The sequence below is a fragment of the Mustela putorius genome, unplaced genomic scaffold (genome assembly GCF_011764305.1).
Source record: "Mustela putorius furo isolate JIRA1106 unplaced genomic scaffold, ASM1176430v1.1 tig00000083_pilon_pilon_pilon, whole genome shotgun sequence".
NCBI classification, from domain to species: domain Eukaryota; kingdom Metazoa; phylum Chordata; class Mammalia; order Carnivora; family Mustelidae; genus Mustela; species Mustela putorius.
Genome location: NW_025421273.1, coordinates 24,220,734 through 24,245,151, shown reverse-complemented (window position 1 = coordinate 24,245,151; position 24,418 = coordinate 24,220,734). Strand labels below are relative to the sequence as shown.

The 24,418-nt window shown below is 38.0% G+C and overlaps 1 protein-coding gene and 1 long non-coding RNA gene across 15 annotated transcripts in view; both read left to right on the top strand.

Moving 5' to 3' along the window:
* The first annotated feature begins 270 nt into the window (after positions 1-270).
* The window catches only part of LCORL (ligand dependent nuclear receptor corepressor like), a 158,010-nt gene continuing 133,862 nt past the window's right edge, over positions 271-24,418 (top strand). For 4 of the 14 annotated variants that reach the window (XM_045075963.1, XM_045075973.1, XM_045075992.1 and 1 more), the window contains exon 1: positions 801-1,151. In XM_045075963.1, coding sequence (XP_044931898.1) covers positions 998-1,151 — 154 coding nt within the window. In that variant the 5' untranslated portion in view covers positions 801-997. Of the gene's footprint in view, positions 1,152-24,418 lie in introns of all 14 variants that reach the window. The other 10 variants (XM_045075944.1, XM_045075939.1, XM_045075962.1 and 7 more) reach the window with 8 other exon arrangements.
* LOC123390962 lies at positions 1,735-3,449 on the top strand. Its single transcript, XR_006605567.1, has 2 exons — positions 1,735-2,186; positions 2,551-3,449. It is a non-coding gene; the product is annotated as an uncharacterized LOC123390962 (long non-coding RNA).

The following is a 24,418-nucleotide window of genomic DNA, read 5'->3' as shown; positions in this document are numbered from 1 at the left end:
CATCCCTCCGTAAACAATTTTCAATGAGAATCCCCTCATCTTTTCCCTAATCCTTTGCAAATATTCTTGCCTTTCGAGATCTCGTCGTCCTGAAAACTGAAATCACTGTGGGATCTCTGAATATATGGCAGTTATTTCTGATGCAGCCGAATGGCCGGCTTGATTTTCCCCGCGGTGGCGGGATGACAGTGACCAACCCCACCCCCCGCGCCACGCTCCCCCCGCCCCTTCCCCTCCGCCAAAAGTTTCCAGAACTTAAAGCACAAAACGCCGCCTGAAACGTAAAGGGGCAGACAACTCCAGCGGTTTCCACCGCTCTTCTACCAAGGAACCCAGGGAAGCTAAGACAACTGGGTCAGACTCGGCGACGCTGGCAGCGCAGTCCGGTGCTCAGCGAGTTGGAAGTTAAGCCCTCAAGCTGTAACAGCGCAAAGAAGTCAAGGACAGCTTGCAAGCCCACTGCGAGAGAACTGGTCAGCACCCATCCCTGCTGGACTACAAGGACCGGCATGCATCGCGTAGCGGCGGCAAGCTCCGCTCCGGGACCTCGGCGCAACGGAGCCTGGGAAGTGAAGTCTCCGGGCGGCCCCAGTCGCGTCGCAAAGTCAGAAGGGAGGCGTTGCTAGTCCGCTCCATCAGCACGCCTGTTTCTGGACGAGCTCCGAGCCTCTTGCTCCCGCTCAGGATTTTCGCGGGCGGCGGCAGGAACAGTATGGCTTGCTTGAGTAAACTCCGGGGGGAGGAGGGAGATGGGAGTGGATGGGGAGGCGGGGTCAGCGGAAGCGGCAGGTTGCTTCCTTCTCCTCAAGCTTCCTCCCCGCCTCTCCCTGAGGGAGCGGTGGGAGGGGGAGGGAAGGGCAAAGGGAAGGTAGTGACACGTGTCAATCAACCCCCCCTCCGGGGGGCGCGCGCTCCGGGGCTCGCGCCGAGGGCTCGCGCCCCTGCCTCGTGCCTGCGCCGCTCGTATGTAAATGAGGGCGCGTGACGCGGGACGCAGATGGACAAGGGAAGAGAGAGAATGGCCGCTGCCGCCGCCGCTGCTGCCGCCGCCGCCGCCGCCGCTCAGTGCCGGAGCCCTAGGTGCGCGGCGGAGAGGAGAGGATTCCGGCGGGAACTCGACTCTTGGCGCCACCGCCTCATGCACTGTGTAGGTAAGAGAGACACGGGCCGGGGCCCCTGCTCCGCGCGGCGACGGCTGCCGCAGCCCGAGGAGTTTGTGGCTGAGGGGGTTAGTTGAATCTCCCGTTCGGGTCAGTTCAATGGGGGAGCGCGATGGGAGCGGCGGCGGCGCGGCGGCTCCGGCGCTCGCCTTTTGTCTGGGGGCTTCTCGTCCGGCGCGGTTCGCGCTCCTTTCCTTCATCAGCTCTTGCGCTCCTCAGGAACTGTTAGTTCGGACCCGCTCGCCAAGACCCCGAGGAAACCGCTCGCTCGCGCTTTCCCCGAAACTCCGCGGCGCCCCTCGCAGCCTGCCGTCCACCCTGTCGGGGGGCAGGCAGCGGCCCGGCGGGTCGGCCTCCGGGTGGAGGGGAGCCGACGGGCAGGGCCGGAGGGAGGAAGACGGGCTGGTCCGCGCCCCCACCGGGCGCACACACACCCCCTTCTCACCGCGGGCGGCCGGGCCGGTCGATGCAGCCGAGTTCCCGGGGACTGGGACCGGGGCGACCCCGGGCGCTCGCGGGGCGGGGGTCGCGGGTGGGCCGGCGGGGGGCTAGGGGCGGCGGGGGCGTCGCCCGAGGGGCGGGGGCACCCAACTCTGCCCTCTCGCGCTCGGCGGCGGCGGCGGCGCTGTGTGTACCCCTTTAAGAAGGAGCTCCTCGAGCACTGACGGTTGGGATTTGAAGTTCTTCCTCCCTCTTTGGAAGTCTGGACGGATGGGGGGTGTTGCCATGGTGACAGCACCCTTTCCCCCTCCCCACCTTGCCCCCCCCCTCCTTTTCCCCTCGCGGACGCCGGGACGGCTCGGGTCCTCTTGTACTGTCATGTGATGGACCCTTCCCTACACATTCACGCACATCGCCCTCCCCATCTCCCATCCCCGTTCTCTTGCAGTTCCATCTTCCCTTTCGGTGGGGTCGGAATCGTTTTGCTACAAACTTCTGGGCTCGGGGCTGTCATTCTGCGGGTTGCTCGGGGTGGCAGGAGATTATGGGAACTCCCCACCGTGCCGCGGTCGCTTTTTTGTCTGAGTGAGTGTGCGAGGAGCTGTTACCCAGCAAGCTGGTTTAGTGAGCATAGAAGGGACTATGAGGGTTATGGGATGGGGTGTGTTGTGCTTGTTTGTATTGGAAGGGGGTGTGGGTTGGAGAGTGGGAGAAGAGTATAAAGGAAGGTTGCATTGTTTTAAGGAGTGGATGGGTAGTGATTGCAGCTTGCTCGACTGACGATTAAATCTTGGCATTTGGAGTTGAGGAGTAGTAACCTTAGTGCCTTAAGAAAACAACTCTATTACCTTATTTCCATCTGTTCTTGCGCCACCTCGCGCCCCTTTTCTTCCACCCCCACTCAGATTTGTTTGGTTAGTACCTGAAGATCTTTCTTGTTTTTCCCTAGTGAAAAGAAGACCGTGGTAGAATAAACTAGTGCAGCTTCAGCTTAGAAATGTGCCTGCAGAATACAGTGGATATGGGAAGATGTGCAAGAAGGAAGCTTACTCCGACTAGGAACATTTAAGTTCACTTTAAGCAATAAACTGTTTTATCCTTATAAAATATATTTTGGTCTTACTTTAGGAAACATTCTGGGAAATAGCTTTATCAAGTATTTATAAGTGATTTTAGTTCTTAGAAAAAGTTAAAAAAAATTTTTTAAACCCTCACGGTATTCTTTTATAAAAATGTTAAGCCAAATGTTGCTAGTGCTTCCTGAATACAAAACGGACCCATTTTTATAATTGCTTATGTAAAGATCTCTTCCAGTGACAACCTGTTTAGAAATTGTTGAGTTCATTCGGTGAGAATAAGGCAGGATGACAGCACTGAAGCACTGATTCAGGATAAAATTGTGCTAAGTTTTACCGAGGCACGCAGTGATCTGTAGGTGTTTTCCGTCAGTTTTTATGTTTTGGAATACTTTGAGGTTTTCTCTTTTCTTCTTGTTGGATACATTATGTATGGCTCTGTATCACAAAAATATGTGTAGTTTTGAAAAATAGTCAATTTTTAAACATGACATTGGATTTGATGGAAAAAGGGATTTATTTAGAATATCTTTCTGCCTTATCAACACACAAGTAGAACTCAATTGAAAATCGAGTTGATGTGGTATGTGTAACATGCAATCTCTATATTATATTTTTAATATATAAATGTACTGTATTTGAAAAGACATTTTTTCCTGGGCTCTAACTATATTTGAGAATTGTTTCTCATAGTCAGTCAAGAGACCTAGTAAAACCCATCTCATCTTTTTTTTCATTATTTTTCATAAACAATAAAACTTTTAAAATAGGATATACACTTGTTGGTTGGTTTTTTCCAGTATCCTATATGTGAAGCACTTATTCATAGTGAGAATTAGGATTAAATATAGTTTGTGTCATTATTTTAAATTACCTTTTGCTATTAACGTGCTTATATTCAATACTTTGTAAATCTATTTACAAAAAAGCTCAAATCTTTTTCCTTTTTGCATGTGTGTGAATATATGTATATATCTGTATTGAATATATTCAGTGCTCTTATTGCTTGAAATAATTTTCAGAAATTATACTTTCTATAATTTGGGAAAGAAAATTATCCCCAAATCTTATTTTTATGAGACAGAAATTGTAAGCAATATCCTGGGGTTATACAGCGAATTAGTATTGAGCCAGTAGTGAAGTTTTAAATCTCAATTCTTAGCCCAAGTTTTTAAACTAATCTGATTTTTTTAATAACTCATATAATATTCTAATTTCATAAGGGAAAAAGTTCATTTTAGTTGTCATGACTATTGGAAGTTAGCTAAGATGCTTAACTCTTGATATGGAAATTGATGTTTGCTTTTCTCTTTTTGTGGAACTAATGTCTTTAGATTTGTAACTACTCTGAGATTTATTCCTGGTTTTTCTTTTTTACAATTTAATTGAAAAGTTCTACGAACTCTTATGTCCTAATTAATAGCTCTACTTACAATGTGGTGCTTTTTATAATTTTCCTATAATCCTATACAATGCTATAATTTTGAGTATGCTCAGCTAACAAATGTTTGAGTGCTTATTGGATATAGTAAATAGTATCCTAGTACTCAGTATGACATTGAGTGGTAATGGTTAAAGTCTCGGGTCTTATGAAATATATAATACAATTAGTATCTGATAAGTCATTAAATTTAAAACAAAGTCAAGCATAAAAGAAATGTATTAGCATATTTTAAAATATTACCAGGTCTTATATAGTCTATTAGGATATTCAGTCTGGGAGATAGGCCTAGTTCTTTGTTTTTCTACTTTGGGCTAACTTTTAATTTTGATAAAATTTCAAATTTATAAGAAAAGTTGGAAGGCTGGTACAAGAGAAAGTAGGAAGGTAGCTATGTACACTTATTCACATTCACCAGTTGTATTACATTATGTTGCATTTATCATTCTTGCCTTATAGCTATTTTTTTCTGAACCATTTGAGGATAATTTAGTGATATCATTCCTCTATTCTTAAATTCTTTAGTGTGTATTTCCTAAAACCAAGGATATTATCTTATGTAACCACAGTGTAAATTATTAAAACCAGGAGATTTAAAAATGACATAATACTATTATCTATTTCATAATCCATGCTCAATTTTTATCTCGTTTATCTATAAGCTCCCCCTACCTCCCAGTCTTGGATCATGTATTGTATTTCCTTGAACTATCTGTTTTGTCTGTCTTGATCTGGGACACTTCCTCAGCCTTTCTTGTTTTTCTTGACCTTGACATTTTTTAAAAGTACAGGATGGTTATTTTGTGGAATGTCCCTAATATGAATTTGTCTGTTGCTTTCTCATGACTAGATTGCTTATACATATTTGGCAGGAATACCTCTCAAGAGATGTTCTTTCTTTATCAGTACATCATATCTTGAGGTTCATAATGTTGGTTTGTCCCAATGTTGGTGATGTTAGTTTTGAAAATTTGAGTAAGGTGGTATCTCCATATTTCTTCTTCAAAGTTATTATTTATCCTTTTACAATTAATAATGTAATTCGTAGGGAAGATATTTTGAGGAACAGAATATTAACATAGTCTCATCAGTATTTCACCCACAAGTTTTAACATCCATTCATGATTTTCTAACTTTGTCATTCCTTCTATAATTAGTACTTGGTAGTCTGTCATAAAGCAATCTTTCCTGTCTCCTCTATTATTTATTTATTTATCCAGTTATTTTTATCAACATGAACTCATAGATTTGGAGGTTATTTAATGGTTAAATCCATTATAATCATTACTTTGATTCCCCGATTGTCTTGGATTGGTCTTTGGGAGCCTCATCAAGCTGGTTCCAGTGTTTTTTGGCAAGTCACACCTCTCACCCTCATCTCTCAAATGACTTTTTGAGCACTTCCTTCCTGCCCAAACAAGATATTCCAGGTTCATCTTGTACTTAACCTGTCCCAGCCCTGACATAAATTATTTCTCCAAAGAACTCTCCATTCTTTTTAGTGGAGAATAAATTTAGACACCAAAATCTGAACACTAGGTTTCAGGACTGTTTTTAAACCCTATTTTTTTCTCATCCAGAAGCCAATACTCTGTGTAACTAATTTGCCTAAGCTTGCAACAACAAAATAAAATGGCAAAGATCTGATTAGAATCATTCTTTAAACTCCAGTTCCTTTTGTACATACCATTGTTGTCCAGTAGAAATATAATGGGAGCCAAATATTTAATTTAAAATTTTCTAGTAACCACATTTGAAAAGCACATTTTTAAGTCACTAACCTCAAAATATTGTAACATTAATCCATACCAAATTATTAATGAGTTAGTTTACATTTTTTAATATTAAATTTTTGAAGTTAGGATTTTATACATCTAACACATCTTAATTTTGAACTAGCCACATTTCAAGTTAATAGCTACATGTGGCCAAGTGGCTACCTCATTGGACAGCACAGTTTTATAGTATAATAGCTCCAGCCAACACTTGATACTATGGCACCACTTATTTCAAATGTGTTAATATTAACCAAACCCACAACTTAATTTCTCTTTCTTCAGATCTTTTATTTGTATAGAAAATACAGCAAATAAATAGGCTCTGGAGCTAGAGTACCTGTGTTTGAAACATAGTGTTACCACTTACCAATGTAGACAAGTTACTTAACCGCTCTGTACTTTGGTTTCTTATCTGTAAATTGGAGATAATAAAGTGGTTTGAGAATTAATTATGTTGATATATGTTAATATGTGTCTACCATATAAAAACATTCCATTCCATAAATGTTAGGTATTATTATTAGTGATTTACAAGGTTATTAGCTTTGAGCTTTATGTTTTTGTCAATAGATTTTTTTTTCTGGTGGGAATGCTGATAAACTAATAAAAGGATCATGAGGCATATTAGAGGAAAAGATAGTGAGGGCTTGCATGATCTATATTCTAGGGTTATTTTGGAGTCACAGAGTCAGAGTTTTAGAATCACAGTATATCATTTGGCATAATACTGTCTTTTCATATATGGAGAGATCAAAAGAATGATGCCTTCCTACATTCTAAGGAATCTTTTGGCTTTGGAGTACCTGAATACAAGAAATTAGTTTAAATTCATTTTAATATATTTTTTAAGATTTTATTTATTTATTTGAGAGAGAGAATGAGAAGGGGGAGGGTCAGAGGAAGAAGCAGACTCCCTGCCAAGCAGGGAGCCTGATGTGGGACTAGATCCCTGGACTCCAGGATCATGACCTGAGCCGAAGGCAGTCACTTAGCCAACTGAGCCACACAGGTGCCCAGTTTAAATTCATTTAAAAAATTTGTATCATACTAGATCATCTTGAAGCTACTATGTGTCAGTACCTTCTCTTTTTTACTCTTCCTGTTAAACACATCCCTGTCTTAGAGCTTTGCATACTGCATGTGTTTGTAGAGTGGGCTTTCTTCCAAAATACCTCTGCCATTTATAATAGCGGTAGGGGTATCAGAGGCTAGTCTCTTCCTCTATTTTTAGCCTGTGAAGAAGTTATGGGAGCACTTCATGGAGCTGTGACTCTTTAAAGATAGGGACAGTCCAGGTAAATAAAATTCTATATAATCAACTTGACACTTCTTTCTTCTGGCTTCTTGCATTCTGCTCTTTTGTCTGTCCACTGACTTCTGCTTCATCTGTTCGTTATTGCCATGTAACTTCCAGAAGAGTAAATCTGAATTTGATGGGGATTGGTATGGATAGGTCCACCCAAAAACCTTGGCACTTGGCTGTACAACTATTTTTTCAAGCACTTGCTGTTGTTTTACCAATTTAAAAAGGTGTAAATTATGGCACAAATTACATGCACAAGGCAGATGGGATCTATGATGATAATGAATAGTTGGGTGGTTAAGATGTGTATCCACATTTGTCTTTACATTTGGTCTATCAGTGGATTTCGCATGTAAAATTTGAAATTCTGTGTACTCCTGGATTATTTTATACTTGGAAAATTAAAATTATGCCATTCTTAGAACCAAGCAGTCTATGAAACTTGTATTTTTGCAGATGTTAGATATAGACTACAAGCTGGTCTAAACATATCATAGCCTCCTGCATGGTGCTGTCTCTTCATGTCCATGCTGTTTCCTTTGGCTGGCTATCTGAGTGCATCCCTCGCTGCTTGGCTGTGCACCCTGATATGTTGTTATTATGTGTTCTCCATGTTCCCCTGACTTGTCTGACTTTCAGTTCTGGTCTTTAATTCTACCACAGTGCAGTCCTGGGAGGAGGAACAAAGGCATGTAGATTTTTGGATATGTAATTTTTTTTCTTTATTAGTAAATCCAGCCTTTCAATTATAATATTCTACATTTTTTATGTGTGGATTTCCTATCTTTTTCTTTTTTCAATAGTATTCCTTCATATATATATATATATGTATATATGTACACATGCATACATGCATATATATGTGTATATATATATATATCTCCAGCATTCATGTGTGATAGATAACAATTGGTTAGAGCACTAAATTCATACATTCAAAATTTGGAGGACCCATTTAACTTCATTAGACTCCATACTTAGGGCTGAATCTATCGTTAAGCAATTCTTTCAGAAGTTTTTACTCCCCACAGAAAGTAAAAGAATTTGAAACTTAATGAAGAATCACTTTTCTATATCTCATTTTATACAGTTTTCTAATGGTCGACAACAAACCTAACATGCTTATTTCATTCACTTCTTGTTTTTCTTTTTTCTGTATTTTTATTTGTTGCCAAGTTATTATTACTTTCTTTATGGTTTCTCACAGATTAGTTTTTATAATGAAGTAAGCACGTTGGGCAGACAGATAAGATTTTAGTTTATATCTATGTGCATTGCTGGTTTTATTGTCTTTCAGTCTAGCTTATAATCTTTATTAAGTTATTATTTGGAATACCTGCTTTGGTTTTATAGTTTACAAAGCAGTAGCATCTTCCATTTGTCTTTCTTCATAAAAGTAAAACCTCATAATCATATTCAGTAGTTGATGATAGTTTACCAGACTGCTTTTTCCCCATTTGTTTGTCTAGCTTCTTCTTTACAGCCCATAGATTTTCATCTGCTTTTAATTCTCTTTTGTACACATTGCCCCAGATTCCCACTTGTTTTTTTAGTTGTATTTTCTACCATACATCCTCGGTCACTTTTAAAAATCAATTGCAACCTAGAGTCTATTCTAAGGTATTTATTGAAAAACAAATTTGAGACCTTTCTTCATTCGAATAGGCCAGTTCTTTTTACTCTTTATCATGCCTTAAGAAATCTTAACATTCCTTGAGCAGAAGAAGGGGACCCTCAAAATAATCCACTGAACTTTTACACTAAAAAGTAAGGCAGTTGGCTTTAAGTGGGAAAACGAGAAGACCGTAGTATTACCAAATCTAATGAGAGGACTGTTATAACAAGAAAGGATCCTTACATATTATTGAGATGTTAAGTACCTTCAAACAGGAAAGTATACATTGTTTTTGACACCATTTAGGTTCTAGGTGACATAACTGGTAATTTCAGCAGTGTGGTGGGGAGGGAAGCCATATTGTAATAAGCTAGAAAATAATTAAGATGTATATAAGAGGAGATAGCATTTGTAGTAGACTACTAATTTGAGAAGCTGCATTTGAGGAAAAACAGATAAATGAAGCAGTAATTGGATGAACCTGGGGTCTAGGGATATTTAGGTGGGAGATAACCATTATGATGGGGAATGCTTTTTTGAATCAGTAATAATTGACAATTACTTGGTATATTATTTAATTTGACACTTGAATGCAACAAGATATTGAGACATATAAATAGAATGGGCTTGGTTTGACTCACTGAATGTGAACTATAAAAGTATCTCTTGGGGCGCCTGGGTGATTCAGTTGGTTAAGCATACTTCTGCTTTTGGCTCAGGTCATGATCCCAGGGTCCTGGGATTGAGTCCCACATTGGGCTCTTTGCTCAGTGGGCAGCCTGCTTCTCCCCCTCCCTCTGCCTGCTACTCCCCCTGCTTGTGCGGACACACACACACACTCTCTCACTCTCTCTCTGGTGTGTGTATGTATCAAATAAATAAATAAAATCTTTAAAAAAAAATCAGGATTTTTATTCTTCAAAAAATACTTTCCTAATTAAGTTCATCACTAAAATACATGCAGAATTAGTGTGTTACACAATTTAAAGGAATCATTTTTTTCTCCAATTAATTTACTTCTGTCAGTTAATCGTCAAATAACATGAGTCCTGCTGTGTGTGCCAGTTAATGGGGTGTAATTCTATGTTTCTTCCTTACTGGGTTCTGAACTGAAAATAGACTTAGGAATCAGAGATTAAAATATTAACTTTTTAAATGGTAGGTTATACAGAAGAACGTGGCTTGGAATTGAGGCCAAATCTCAAATTTTTTTTACTCCCTGTCCCCCTTAATTGAATTTACCACCTTATCAAAGATAGAGCAGCCAGCAGGAGGCTCTGTGCCTGATAGAGCTTGGTGAATTTACCATGTGATTTGCTTATTGGTAGGTATGACCATGTAGGCAGAGTGAGACTTAGGCTTGGCCATGCATGAAAATGACCTTTAAAACATTAATTCATCCCATTAGGAACAACTATCAGGATGTTGCCAATATTAGTCATTCCTCTTTCCTTTGGGAGGACTGAATAAAGGGTAGAGAAAAGGGCAGAAGCCTCTTTCAAAATACTTCCCCTAAGAATGTGAAAATTGTTGGGAGAGGTGGGGACTGTGGGTGGGTAAAAAGCTTATTGTATATACTAGGAATAAGGCTTAGATTTTGCTTTTATTAAAGCACTCACAGTTATCAGGGATATTAAGTATTAAAGTTTGTGTAATGTAATGGAAAGAGAGAAGCAGAAACAATTTTGATTCAAAGTGATGAGGCTTCCAAAGATTGAGTGAAAGCAGAAGTTGGCAAACTTTTTTTTTTTTTAAATATTCCTTATGCTGTACTTTTCATCTCCTGACTTACTTATCTTATAACTAGAAGTTTATACTTCTTAATCCCCTTTATCTATTTTGCCCATCCTTGCACCCACCTCCCCTCTGGCAATAACCAGTTCCCTGTATTGAAGGGTCTGGGTGTTGTTTTGTTTTTTAGATACCTCATATAAGTGAAATCATGTGGTACTTGTCTTTCTCTGTCTGACTTATTTCATCTAGCATAATACCCTCTCGCTCATCACTGTTGCTGCAAATGGCAAGATCTCATTTTTGTTTTATGACAGAGTAATATTCTTTTGTGTGTGTGTGTGTGTGTGTGTATGTATCATGTCTTTATCCATCCATCAATGGATGTATTGATTGGCTGTAGTAAATAATGCTGCAATAAAAATATGGGTGCATATATCTTTTTGAATTAGTGTTTTTGTTTTCTTTGGGTAAATACCCAGTAGTAGAATTACTGGATCATATGGTGTTTCTATTTTTAGTTTTTTGAGGAACCTCCATATCGTTTTCCACAGTGGCTGGACTTTGTTACATTTCTACCAGTAGTGCATAAGCATTCCCTTACTCCACATCCTCTCCAGCACTTGTTATTTCTTGTCATTTTGATATTAGCCATTCTTACTGGTGCGAGGTAATATCTCATTGTGGTTTGATTTGCATTCCCCTGATGATTAGTGATGTTAAATATATTTTCTTGTGTCTGTTGGCCATCTGTATGTCTTCTTTGGAAAAATGTTTATTCAGCCCATTTTTTGAATTGTGTGTGTGTGTGTGTGTGTGTGTGTGTTGAGTTGTATATGTTCTTTATATATTTTGGATTTTAACCCTTTATCAGATATATCATTTGCAAATATCTTCTCCCATTCAGTAGGTTGGCTTTTTGTTTTGTTGATGCGGTTTTCTGTGCTGTACAAAAGCTTCTTTGTAAAGTGCTGGATAGTAAATTTGGTCTCTGTTGCAGCTATTCAACTTTACTGTTAAAGTGCAAAAGCAATATATAAATGAATGGCCATGGCTGTATTCCAGTAAAAAGTTATTTACAAAAATAGCCAGATGTGGCCTACAGATTATAGTTCGCCGATCCCTATGTTAAATGAACTAGTGGGAGAGTAGGTCAGAGGCAACAGGCAGAAGGATAGTGTAAACAAAAGTATAGAAGTCTAAATAATGATATATTCTGAAAATATTCAGCATTCTAGTGTCATTGGAGTATAAGGTGGGAGTAGGGAGGAGGACTGGAAGTATAAATTACGTCTTCTATAAGGAAGAAATTATGAGTCTTAAAGTTTTTTTTTTTTTTTAACGGGTAATAAGCATGATCAGATAAGTTGGCTTATGTTCATTTTAAACATCTGCTGTTGGTTCAGGTTTGAGGGGGGTTTTTTTGGTCTGTAATAGTTTTAAGAAGCTCAAATTGAAGCTGCCCTTTTAAATCAAAACTGGAAAAATGGGCAATCTCCACATCAATATATTAATGAAGATGTTGGATTGCTGAAGTATTTGCAAGTGGCACCCTTCTTTTCTGCCTGGGCTCTGAACAACTTGAAAAATAAGGAAAAGGTTGGGAGCCAAAAAATCACTTCTTCTACTGATCAGACAAGGTTAAAGGAACAGCTTGGTGGGAGAGTCACATCATCTGCCACTGGCCAACTTACCCAACCAATCCTAGGCATACTAGGGAAGCAGAGCAAAATATGAGTTCTCTGCAGGTATGTTTTCCCAATAGCTCACTCCCAAGGGGAAAGGAAGCAGAACTGAACTCTGTCTACTCAGTTGTTCTTTACAAAATCACCAATCAGATCATGCAGTTGGTTCACTTCCCTACGGGTGAAGAGATGCTCATATTGTGCTTGTGAAGCACCTTTCCTCATAGAAATGGAGAGCAAGGAAAAGTTGTTATTCCTCACCAGGCTACTTTTTTGCAGAGTTGTATCTGTAGATAAGTTCAGCTGTTATTATACTGAAAAGTCAAACTTACATATTCTGGATATTTAAAAAAATATTTAATTCTAGTGTTTGAAATAACCATATTTCTTAAACTCTTCTTTAATGAACTAGATTTTCTACAGACCTGTGTAAAATAATTGAATAAAGTCCATGTTTGGTGAGAAAAGAAAGATAATACTAACTTCTTTATCAAGTGACTTTTTAAATTTAGAAAGAATAGAGCACTATTTTTTTAGGTGAGAAAAGCAGATACTTTGATAAATTATGCTTTTAATCAGCTCTGATTATGGGTGCTTATGCAGTTTATTCACTGGTATCTCTTTCTTTAAAATGTTATCAATTCTTCCTTATCCTCTTTCTCTTCTCTTTCTGAACAAGTCAGTACCAAAACCATCAGGTGGAACAAAGCAAGGGTAAGTGTCTACACTGAATGGTGTATGTGGGGGGAGAGAGCCACCTCTTCTCAGAGGAGTGGAATGTCAGAGCCTGATGGGGATAAGGAGGGTCCCCATGTAGGTTGATGGAGTTTCAAGAGGTGAAGAGTATTCTGCCTATAAGGGCATGCTGGTGCAAGTTGTCAGAGTCCCAGCAGGGTATCTGTGAAGCATAGTAGACCTGATATGAGGGAGGATTGGCTGTTCTAGTAAGGAGTGTTCAGACCTGAACAGGGTAGGAAGATAAAGAGGGCATCTGCTTAGAGAAAGGGTAGGAAAGAAAAGCATCCATGTAGGGGGTAACCTGGTGTGGATGTATTGAGGCTCAGTTGGATGAGGAGGAAGTTGATGCGTGGAAACATCCCAGTGTAAGATGTCAGAGTCTGAGGGTGGGGAGAGGAAGGCATCCCATGGAGGGTCACCTCAGCATAGGTAGGATGTTAGAGCCTGAGCAGCAGGAGGAGGATATTCTTGTAGGAGGGGTGCCAGGCATGAGAAATAGGGACCTGAACAAAGTGAGTAAGTTGTATACATGAGGGAGGTGTGGGGGTATTAGTGCAGAGAAGGGTGAGGAAAGTATCCCTGTAGGGAAGGGGAGACAGCCACACATCGGTTACATACAGGGAGACTGGTCAAAAAAATAAATATTAAAGGTAATCGGAGCCAGGCCTCTCACTGTTGAGAGGGGAGTTTCAAATGTGGAATTGGGGAAAACTAGAATGCTCTCTGTAGTGTTGGACTGGAAATGAAATATTGGTGTGAATTCATGGTTTTCATTATGTATAGATTAGAAATATAGAAGTTAATGTGTGTGTATGTATACATACTTATGCCCTATACTGTTCACTGAGGAGGGTCCCTAGTAGCAGTGACAGTCCAGTAACATTGTACATAATGTGTCATTATTAATTTCCTGATTTTAATAGTTGTATTACTAAAAGAATGCTTTGTAGGAATTACTTGTTAAAAGGATTCAAGGGTGGAGGAACATGATATAGGCCATTTACTCTCAAATAGTTGGAAAAATGATAATTTGTATCATACTTAAAACATTTTATATAAACTTAAAAATTGTTACAGGAGCACCTACATGGCTCAGTCAGTTAAGCGTCTGACTTTTCCATCTCTTTTGAACTTTTCCAAAGAATGGTGAATGATCAAATAGAAGGGTTCTGGGATCAAGCCCTGCATCAGGCTCCCCATCCAGTGGGGAGTCTGCTTATCCCTTTGCCTCTCCCTCTGTTCTCTCTCTCTCTCTCTCAAATAAATAAATAAATTTTTAAAAATAAATACATATGTTATAAAGTAAAAATATTTAAAAGCAGTGTTGAGTCAAAATATTGCATTCTCTTGAATTAATCACTTTCAGGCCTTAAAAACACACAGTAGTATATAAATTGTAGGTTTTTCAACACTTGAAATAATGATAGCTAATATCTTTGAGTGCTTACCATGTATCATACACTATGTGTATGTGTATTAATCACATTCAGTTTTCATATGTGAAATAATACATTTTTTGTTTTCATTTTACTGATTAGAAAACTGAGGCTTAGAGAAACTGCCCAAGACTTTCCATAGAGGAAGGTCTTGTGAAGGTAGAATTCACATCCAGGTCTTTACTACTCTCTTGGTCAAACCTGGTTAAAAAATTAACAAGTCTGATCCTTCCTAATCAGATAGTTATGTCTAAAGCTTTAATAAAATAGTGCTGTTCTGTTTCATTTCAGAACCCTGAGTTTAAAGAGTATGTAAAAGAGTTTTAGATTTAGACCACCTCAGTGCTTGGTTCTTGGTAAGAAATAAGAGAGAATAGGGTCTTCTGTTATTTAAAAATGCATATCTGAGTTAAGGATTCTATTTAGGTAGATTAATCAGAAATAATATACCCAGATTTCTTTCTTGGTCACTATTAGAAATAGTGGGTGGTAAGAGCATGGAGTTAGTGGGGCGAGGATTTTTGCCAGCACAGATTGTCAGTATTTTTAGTCTGAATATAAAGTTGCTCTCTATCCCAATTCCAAGAATGATGGCCATCTTCTTTCCATCTCTTCTGAATTTTTCCAAAGAATGGTAAATGATCAAATAGAGGGTAGCTAATGACAATTTATTATTTCATTTTAACTCCCTGTTTCTTCTGTTTCCCGATACCCATCTAGAGTCTAGGAAAATAGTGCCTGGTAAATTTTTTTTTTAACACACCAGCATTAATGATCAGCCTAATCATACCTATCTTTTCTCCTTTGCCTTATTATTTGACCTTTTAATATTTCCATTCTGGCATCAGTATAACTTATAAATGGCTTAGAATATCCCTGTGAGTATACATTAGCTTACTTATCTAACTGATCCTACTACGTTATCTTCTCTCTTCTCATCAGTCTGAACCCACAGATCCTTTCATCCTTGTTACAGAGTTTTTGCTGACCTCTCATTCTTTAGACCCATTCCAAAATTGCCCCTTTATTTTAAATCAGAAATAATAGGATTTTCAGTGTTGAAGGAAGCGCAGTTATCTGCTCTGATTTGTTGTACATCTCTTCCTCATAGTTTTTTTCACTAAGTATTTACAGGGTCAGGCATTGTGTTAGGGAACTTAAATGCATTAGATTATTTTCCTGAAGCATAGTCTTGTAGATTACACAAGGTTTTCTTACTATAGTAAGTGCTGTAAAAGAAGCATATACAGTTATGATACAAAGGAGGATAGTGATCAGGTTTCCTTGTATGGGTCCAGGAATGGTCGGTCATAGGATGATTGTGGGATATGGAAAAGAGAGAAAATGAGTCACAAAGAAACCTTTAAGTGGAATATAATAGTAATTATTGTTATTTTTAATTCTCTTACTTTGGATTAGGCATTAAATGCTTACACTTGTGTTCATTTGATTTTCACAATAGTTATATAATTAGGAACTATTTTTATCATCCCCATTAAATAACTCACAGGTAGTAGAAAACCATTGATGGGTTTGTTTGGGTTTTTTTAAGACTTTATTTATTTATTTGTCAGAGATCACAGGCAGAGAGGCAGTGGGGGCGGAGGGGGGGGCAGGGAAGCAGGCTCTCAGCAGGGAGAGCAGAGAGCCCAATGGATGCAGGGCTCTGATGGATTTTAAGCACAGGAGTGACATAGTTTCGTTTGTGGTTTTATAATGTTATTCTGCCAGTAGAGTAATAAGGGAATATGACATGCAAATCAACCAGGGGGGTGTCAAGATAGTGCAACTAAGAAATTACGAGGATCTGAAATAAGAGTAGTAGTAATGGAAAAGAAAGAAAAACTCAAAAGATATGATGCATTAGAATTAACAGATTTTAAGGGTTTTTTTGTTTGTCTGTTTTAAAGATTTTATTTATTTGACAGAGATCACAAGTAGGAAGAGAGGCAGGCAAAGAGAGAGGGGGAAGCAGAGAGCAGAGAGCCCGATGTGGGGTTCGATCCCAGGACCCTGGAGGATCATAACCTGAGCTGAAAGCAGAAGCTTTAACCCACTGAGCCACCCAGGTGCCCCCAGATTTTAGGTATTGACGAACTATGGGCACACAGAAAAAGGGGGAAGAATAGAGAAAATTATTTTTAGGCTTCTTTTAGAAGGCCTAGTTGGGTTGTGAGACAGTTATCCAGAATAGGATATAGAGCAGCATATTTTTCATATTTCATAGTTCAAATGTTCCTACTTCTGCAGGAATGATGTGGTATCTGTGCATTTGTGTTTTCTTAACGTTTGAAGGCCGAGGGGTGACTTTAGACCTTGATTATTATTGTGTGTGTGGTTTGTTTTTTCCTTCCCAGATTTGATTCCTCATTATCTGTCAGGAAAATTTAGCCTAGATAGACTGAGTAATTTTATGTTGTAATTGTATGTTGTTATAATAATTTTCTAATAATACAAAAATAATTTAATAATAAACATAAGTAATTTGGAAAGACTGTCTCAGATCAGTTTTCCCTAATTTTGTTGAAGTTGCTAGAGAGTAACATGGTTCATTGTAGGTTTTAGAACTGCATAGCTTTGACATACAGTGATTCCATCTTTTTTTTTTTTAAAGATTTTATTTATTTATTTGATAGAGAGAGATCACAAGTAGGCAGAGAGGCAGGCAGAGAGAGAGGAGGAAGCAGGCTCCCTGCTGAGCAGCGAGCCCGATGTGGGACTCGATCCCAGGACGCTGAGATCATGACCTGAGCCGAAGGCAGCGGCTTAACCCACTGAGCCACCCAGTCACCCTAAAATTGATTTTTTTAAAGATTTTATTTATTTGGCAGAGAGAGATCCCAAGTAGGCAGAAAGGCAAGCAGAGAGAGAGGAGGAAGCAGGCTCCCCACCGAGCAGTGAGCCCAATGCAGGACTCGATCCCAGGACCCTGAGATCATGACCTGAGCTGAAGGCAGTGGCTTAACCCACTGAGCCACCCAGGTGCCCCGTGATTCCATCTTTTAAACAAAATCCTAAACACTTCCTTTACCTTCATTTTGTCCATGTCCTCACAGTTACTAACCTATCTCATTTTTTATTTTTTTGAGCTTTCTTCACTTACTTGTATGTCTTTAAGATATCCTAAATATACCATATCTAAAACTGAACTCTTTCTTTTCAGGATTTATTTATGAGGGCAAGAGAGAGAAAGAGAAAGAGAGAGCTCGAGCAAACATGCAGAAGCAGAGGGAAAGGAAGAGAGAACCTTAAGCAGACTCCCTGCCTAGTGCAGTTTCCAGTGCAGAGCTGGATCCCACAACCCTGAGATCATGATCTGAGCCAAAATCAACAGTCAGACACTCAACAGACTAAGCCACCCAGGCGCCCATAAAACTGAGCTCTTGATTTCCCTCTCTTTTTGTTTTTTTCTCCAAAAATAATTTTAGTATCCGTGAGAGTTGTAAGGTGGCAGAAACCATGGGAGTACAAAAATTGGCTTGAGAACCAAATTGGGAATAGTTTTTTGTTTTTTTTTAAGTAATTGTTCTAAAGAATTAGCCCTTATTCTGATATTTGAGATTCAATTGACATTATTTTTGGAAGGTCGTAGGAATGCCACTTTCTACATTCCATTCAATGAATATACTGTTACAGTTCTCTGTTTTAGACCAACCCTATGCAAACCATGATTACTCTTTGGAGAAACCAAAAGTAGCCTTCCCAGGAGAATATTTGAAAATTTGGGCATTTTATAAAATTTTTATAAATTTTTTTATATTTTATAAAAATTATTCTGGGAAATTTTAAGTATGTACAAAAGTAGAAGAGAGCATGATGAGTTTCCATATTCCTGTGATCTAGCTTTAACAATATTACAAATTCTGGCCCAATTTTTAATATTGCAGACTCCACGTTGAATGCAGAGCCCTACATGGAGCTTGTTCCTACAAGCATGAGATCGCAACCCGAGTTGAAAGAAGAGTCAGATGCTTAACCAACTGTGCCACCCAGGCGCCCCTAATATTAAAATTTTTAATCAGAACAAAGCATTTTATACATTGGTTGCCTGAATGCTGTAATCCTTTTTTTTTTTTTTTTAAAGATTTTATTTATTTGAAAGAGAGAGAGAGAATGAGGTGGGGGGGGGGAGAGGGAGAAGCAGATTCCCACTGGAGCAGGGACCCGAGACGGGGCTTGATCCCAGGACCCTGGGATCATGACCTGAGCTGAAGGCAGATGCTTAAAGAACAGAGCCATCCAGGTGCCACCATTTCTTATTCTAATATGAATAAACCGGGCTTACACTTTTTGTTGCAAGTAATTGTGGATTTATGTAAGAGTTGTGGAAAATACGATGTATGTAACATCTTATTTGCTTTTAGGCTTAATAATAAACTATATTTGGTTGTATATGCCTTAGTTATGAGCCAAAAAAAATTGAGTTTAGAACCCAGAAGCTTACTTTTTCCCTTTTTTCTCGATTTTTCTTTCTCTCTCTCATAATTTTTCTCTCTTACCCTTTTTCTCTCTTCCTCCAATCTTTATCCTCTGTGTTTTGAATAACTCTAAGACCAGTAAGAAACCATTGCTGCTTATGTCTTGGATCTGTCTGACATTTTCTATTCCTCAAACATAACAAAGAAGGTACTGCTTATTAATAGACTCACTGAATATGCTGAAGAGCAGTTCATTGTTTTTTAATCTTGTAGAGCCACTGAATTGACAGTGATGTAACTAATGTGTCAGAATCCCTCAGAGCACTCATCTTACTTGGTTGTTGTTGAAATAACCATAACTTAATAAATTGTTTTCACATTAGTGTTAATAATATATGTCAGCACTTGTGATAATTTGGTACTTATGTCTTGAGTGTTTGTTAAAAGAACCACAGCAAATTAATTTATGGCTTAGAAAATCTGGACTTTATGAGATATAGATGGAGATAAAGATGAGCTTTATATATAGCTTTATATAGATATACAGAGATACTCACCTTTGTGTATAATTTGTCATTAGTAGTAATAATTGTGATGATTACAGGAGACTTAAAAAATGTGTTTTTAGTTTAATTTTAATGAACAGGATGTTCTGTTGCTATTTGTGTAAGTTACAATTTTATAAAAGATATTAAATGGAGATTTTTTTAGTAAATTGTAAATTTAGAGTACCTTTTATTCTAGATGTCACTTAACTGTGCTGTACAAATTGTTACATACTGTTTTTCAAATCAGTGATTTTTTTTTTTTCCTTCTTCCTTTCTGCGTAGTGGACCTCTCTGATATTTGTTGACAGTCTCTTTCTTCTTGATGTCTTTTTTTTTTTTTTAAGTTTCATATCTTCTTTCTATGCATAATTTTCCTAAACTCAAATGTGATCACATGATTCTCTGTGTAAAAAGCTTCATTGGTTTCCTGCCAACCTTAGGATAAAGTCTAAATTCATAACACGGTTTGGGGAAGTCCAGCGTAACCTGCTGCCTCTATACCACCTTACCCTTTTTGTCATTCTACCTTGGGCACTACCATCAATCAGCTGCATTAGTAGCTCAGTAATAGTAGTATAGAAATAATGCCAGCTAACATTTATTGAACACCTATTAATACTTATACCAGATATGTGCTTTATATGTATTCTATCCCTTAATCCCTGTAATAACTTTGAGTAGAGGTATGGTAGTTAGCATTTTACAGAGGAGTCACACTGAACTACTTTGGGGTTCTCAGACACTGTACCTCTGGGCTTTTGCATATTTATTTTCTCCTTTTGGATTACCAATCGCTGCTATTCACTGCTTTTTACAAACTTTTTAAAAAGTGTAACTGCAGGGGTACCTGGGTGCTCGGTGGGTTAGGGCCTCTGCTTTCTGCTCGGGTCATGATCCCAGGGTCCTGGAATCGAGCTCTCCCCCCCCCCCATCAGCCTCAGCAGGGAGTCTGCTTCCTTCTCTTTATCTCTCTCTGCCTGCCTCTCTGCCTACTTGTGATCTCTGTCTGTCAAATAAATAAATAAAATCTTTAAAAAAAAAGAATTATAACTGCATAGAAAAAAGTATACGTACTTTAAACTTCAGTGAACAAACAACATATTCGTGCATCCACCACCAGATCAAGAAATAGAACCCCTCCTGAAGAAGTCTCCTCATATCTTCTCCCTATCACTAATCTCACCTTCCTTCTCAAATGTCGATAATTTTCTGACAACACCATGGATTATTTTTGGCTGTTACTGGGGAACTGTGTAAATGGAATTGTATAGCACTTATTCTTGTGTGTAGTTTCTTAAACTCAACATTATATCTGTAAGATTCATTCATGTAGTTGCCTTCAGATACAGTTCATTCCTTTTCATTGCTCTGTAATATCTTGATACATAAGTATGTATGTATGTATCACCTTTTTTCTATATTGAAGGATAATTTAGTTATTTCCAGTTTACATTATTGCCAACCATACAGTTAACATTCTTATAATTATACATTTTTTTAAAAAAAGATTTCACTTATTTATTTGAGAGACAGTGATAGAGCATGAGCAGGGAGGAGGGTCAGAGGGTGACCGAGAAGCAGACTCCCTGCTGAGCAGGGAGCCTAATGCAGGGCTCAATCCCTGGACCCCAGGATTATGACCTGAGCCAAAGGCAATCACTCAACCAACTGAGCCACCTAAGTGTTCCACATTATACATTTTTAATTTTGGTTCAACTCTTGGATTATTTTTCTACCACATTTTAGCTTACTAGATTTCACTTTCCCTAAGAAGGCTTTCTTAGCCTCTCCAAGTTCGGATTTGGTACCCTTTTCTGTGCACTAATAACACTCTCACCTTCCTCTATCATAAACATTTATATATGTTCCACCATATTCAAAGTATGTGTGTGTGTGCACTCAAAGTGTGTGTGTGTTTCATGCAAAAGAAAAACCGTGTTTTCTCTTTCCTTGTCTTTTTGTCACTCACTGAGTACTTAAATAATAATTGAGTGAATGAGTTTTTTCAGTATATTCACCCTTCCATTGCTTAAAAAAAATAAATAAACATAAATCTAATGGAAATTGAATAATTTAGTTAACACTTTCTGCCATTTATTCTCTTTAGATATGTAGTTACTTTAAAATAATAAAGTTATGTTAAAATTTGTAATTTGTCAGGCATCGGTGCTGTCCCTTTTGTACTTTTTTCTTACCATACAGCAATTCATATAAAGTTTTTTTGGAAAATGTTTTGTTTTGTTTTTTTTTACCACTCATTGCATATTTAATAACCCCATTCGTAGCAAGTGATGTTATTTGTCCTTTGAGAGTGGTCTTGAGTTTTGTAAATAGCCAGAAGACATTGGAGCCCAGATGAGTCTTTTATGAATGATAACCTGGATCAAAAGTGAGTTAAGATTTCAAGGAATATAATATTGACTCTTTTCTCCTGTCTCCTTCCCCTTATGGGCTTAAAAACCTATCTCTTTTTACAGAATTAAGTCACTAAATTCAAGTAGAATTAAGCCGCTGAGATAAGCTGGAGTTTATAGTATATTTTGCTTTTGAGTTTCTTGTCACTTAACTTGTTTCTTTTGCACATTACTTATGTTATACTTGAGTATCATTTATTTGTAAGAGTTTTTGCTTTTCATCTTGAATTTATCTTCTCTGATATTAAAATGGATGTTTTTGCTTTAACCACCATGCTCATTACTAACACTCATTTCTCCCCTCCCCTAATTAAATAATAATAGTATACCTTTAACTATTTTATTTCTCCCATTTCTGTTAGACTTCAGTTCTCTAGGCTTGTTTATCGCACACATTTTATGTAATATTTATTGATCTTGTTTGTTGTTTTGCCTTTCTTCCCCACTAAACTCTGACTTTAAGTCAAGTGTTTATTAAGAGTTTAACAAAAATGTTTTTGGAAAAAATGAAGACTGTCACCTGTTTCAGTCTTCTCTAACATACTGTCATTTGCCACAAGTTTGTTTTTATATTAGTCACTTTATTATTTTAAACTTCTTCTTTTTATTGAAATACTATTAAGTATAGATGGTCTTTATCTCCCTGACAGCTCTCCTCTGTCACCCATGAAATTCAGCTACCTTATTATTATTTTTTTAAATGGGGCTTGAACTCATGACCCTGAGCTCAAGATCTGAGCTGAGATTAAAAGCCAGATGCTTAACCATTTGAGCCACCCAAGTGCCCCTCAACTAGACTTTCTTCTCCTCCTCCTCCTCCTCCTCCTCCTCCTCCTCCTCCTCCTCCTCCTTCTTCTTCTTCTTCTTCTTCTTCTTCTTCTCCTTCCTTCCTTCCTTCCTTTCTTATTAAATATTTTATTTACTTATTTGATAGAGGGAGAGAGAGCATAAGCAGGGAGAACATCAGAGGGAAAGGGAGAAGCAGACTGCCTGCTGAGCAGAGAGCCCAGTGCAGGATTCAACCAGGACTCTGGGATCATAACCTGAGTCGAAAGCAGATGCTTAACCAACTAAGTCATCCAGGTGCCCCTCAACTGCATTTTATTAGACAAATCACTGTGACAGATCTCGGGGATAATACAACAAAGGCAATAATGTTGTTCCTATTGTCAAGGAGCTAAACATGAAATGTCTCAAATTGGGTTGTGAACATATTTGGAGAAGGTGGTGCTGATAACAATAAATTCTGACAAATAAGATTGGAAAAGACTTTGTGATATCATTTAGACAGTGCTTATATGCCAACTCTATGTATTTTACACATGAACAAGCTGCTGCTTAATGTGGATACTCAGCTAGCTGTAAAGCTGAAAGAAAGTATTTTAGATTAGTTTGGAAGACAGGATACTTGACAGGTGAACAAAAATTATGGGGGGGATGGGGATTTCAGATGTGTAAGCATAGTAAGTTGTTTCATGTAGGTGACATGTAATTTAATTATGATACATAAAATGAGGTAGACGAATAGGCAGAGGTTAGATCAGAGAAGGCCATGTATGCTATTTTAGAACATCTATAATTCATCCTGTAAGGAATAGGGACCAAAGAGTTTTAAGTAGAGTTAATAAAGCCTTTTACTCATTTAAATGGTGGAAGTTGATTAGAATAATGACCCTGATATCTGTTATAGGAGCCTTAGTAACAGAGAGTTACTCCAGCAGACTTCACATTTTCTGTGTTGGTGAGAATAATGTTTATAGAGGTGCATCTTTAAGATAACAAAGTTTCACTCTTTGGAATTATAAAATTTTTTTTCAATTTGTGAACTCTCTCGGGCTTCCAGAAAATTTATGGAGTGTACTATTATGTATATCCAAGTACCCTCCACCTTAAATAAAACATGACAGATGAAATTGAAATTCTCATCTATCGTTTGCCTGTCCCATTCCTTTTCCCTCATCCTGAATGTTTGTATTTTTCTCTTGCTGCTTCTTTAAAGCATTCATAGTCTGCCTTCTATAAAAGATTTCAAAGTGAGAATCATATATACTTTAAGTACTAAGGTATCTTTTGTAAAAGTTGCACATTGAATTTTTCTGTTCTGGATTATTTTAAATGCTCCACAAACCTTCTTATTTAAATTATTATAAATTTCTTCCTAGAGCACATTATTACACCATATTTTATGTTTTGATTTGTAAATAAATCTAGTTTCACCTATTAGTCTTGTTTAAAATCAGACATCGGTGCTATAAATTATGAATATTCTAGCATTTGAACTCTATAAAAATAATTTACAAACTTAGTAAAAGATAAGGGGAAATAACGTGGACACAGAATTGTCAGAATGTATTTCCTGGGTTTGTCCATATATACTAAAGTAAGGGTAAAGTCTATTTCAGATACCTGTGTGTTTTTCTAGTTTGTCAATAGTGTTTAGCTTTTGTTTATTGCTTTACATTTCACTAAAAATTCTGTACGGATTGACTCTGTACTTGGAATAAATGAATTTTATTAAATGTTTGATTACAATAAGTAAATCTTCAGCATATGAAGTGTTGATAATATTCCAAGTCTTACAGAAGAAAGATTACTGATTTGGGTAAGTTAGGTCATTTTTGCAAGTTCATTTAG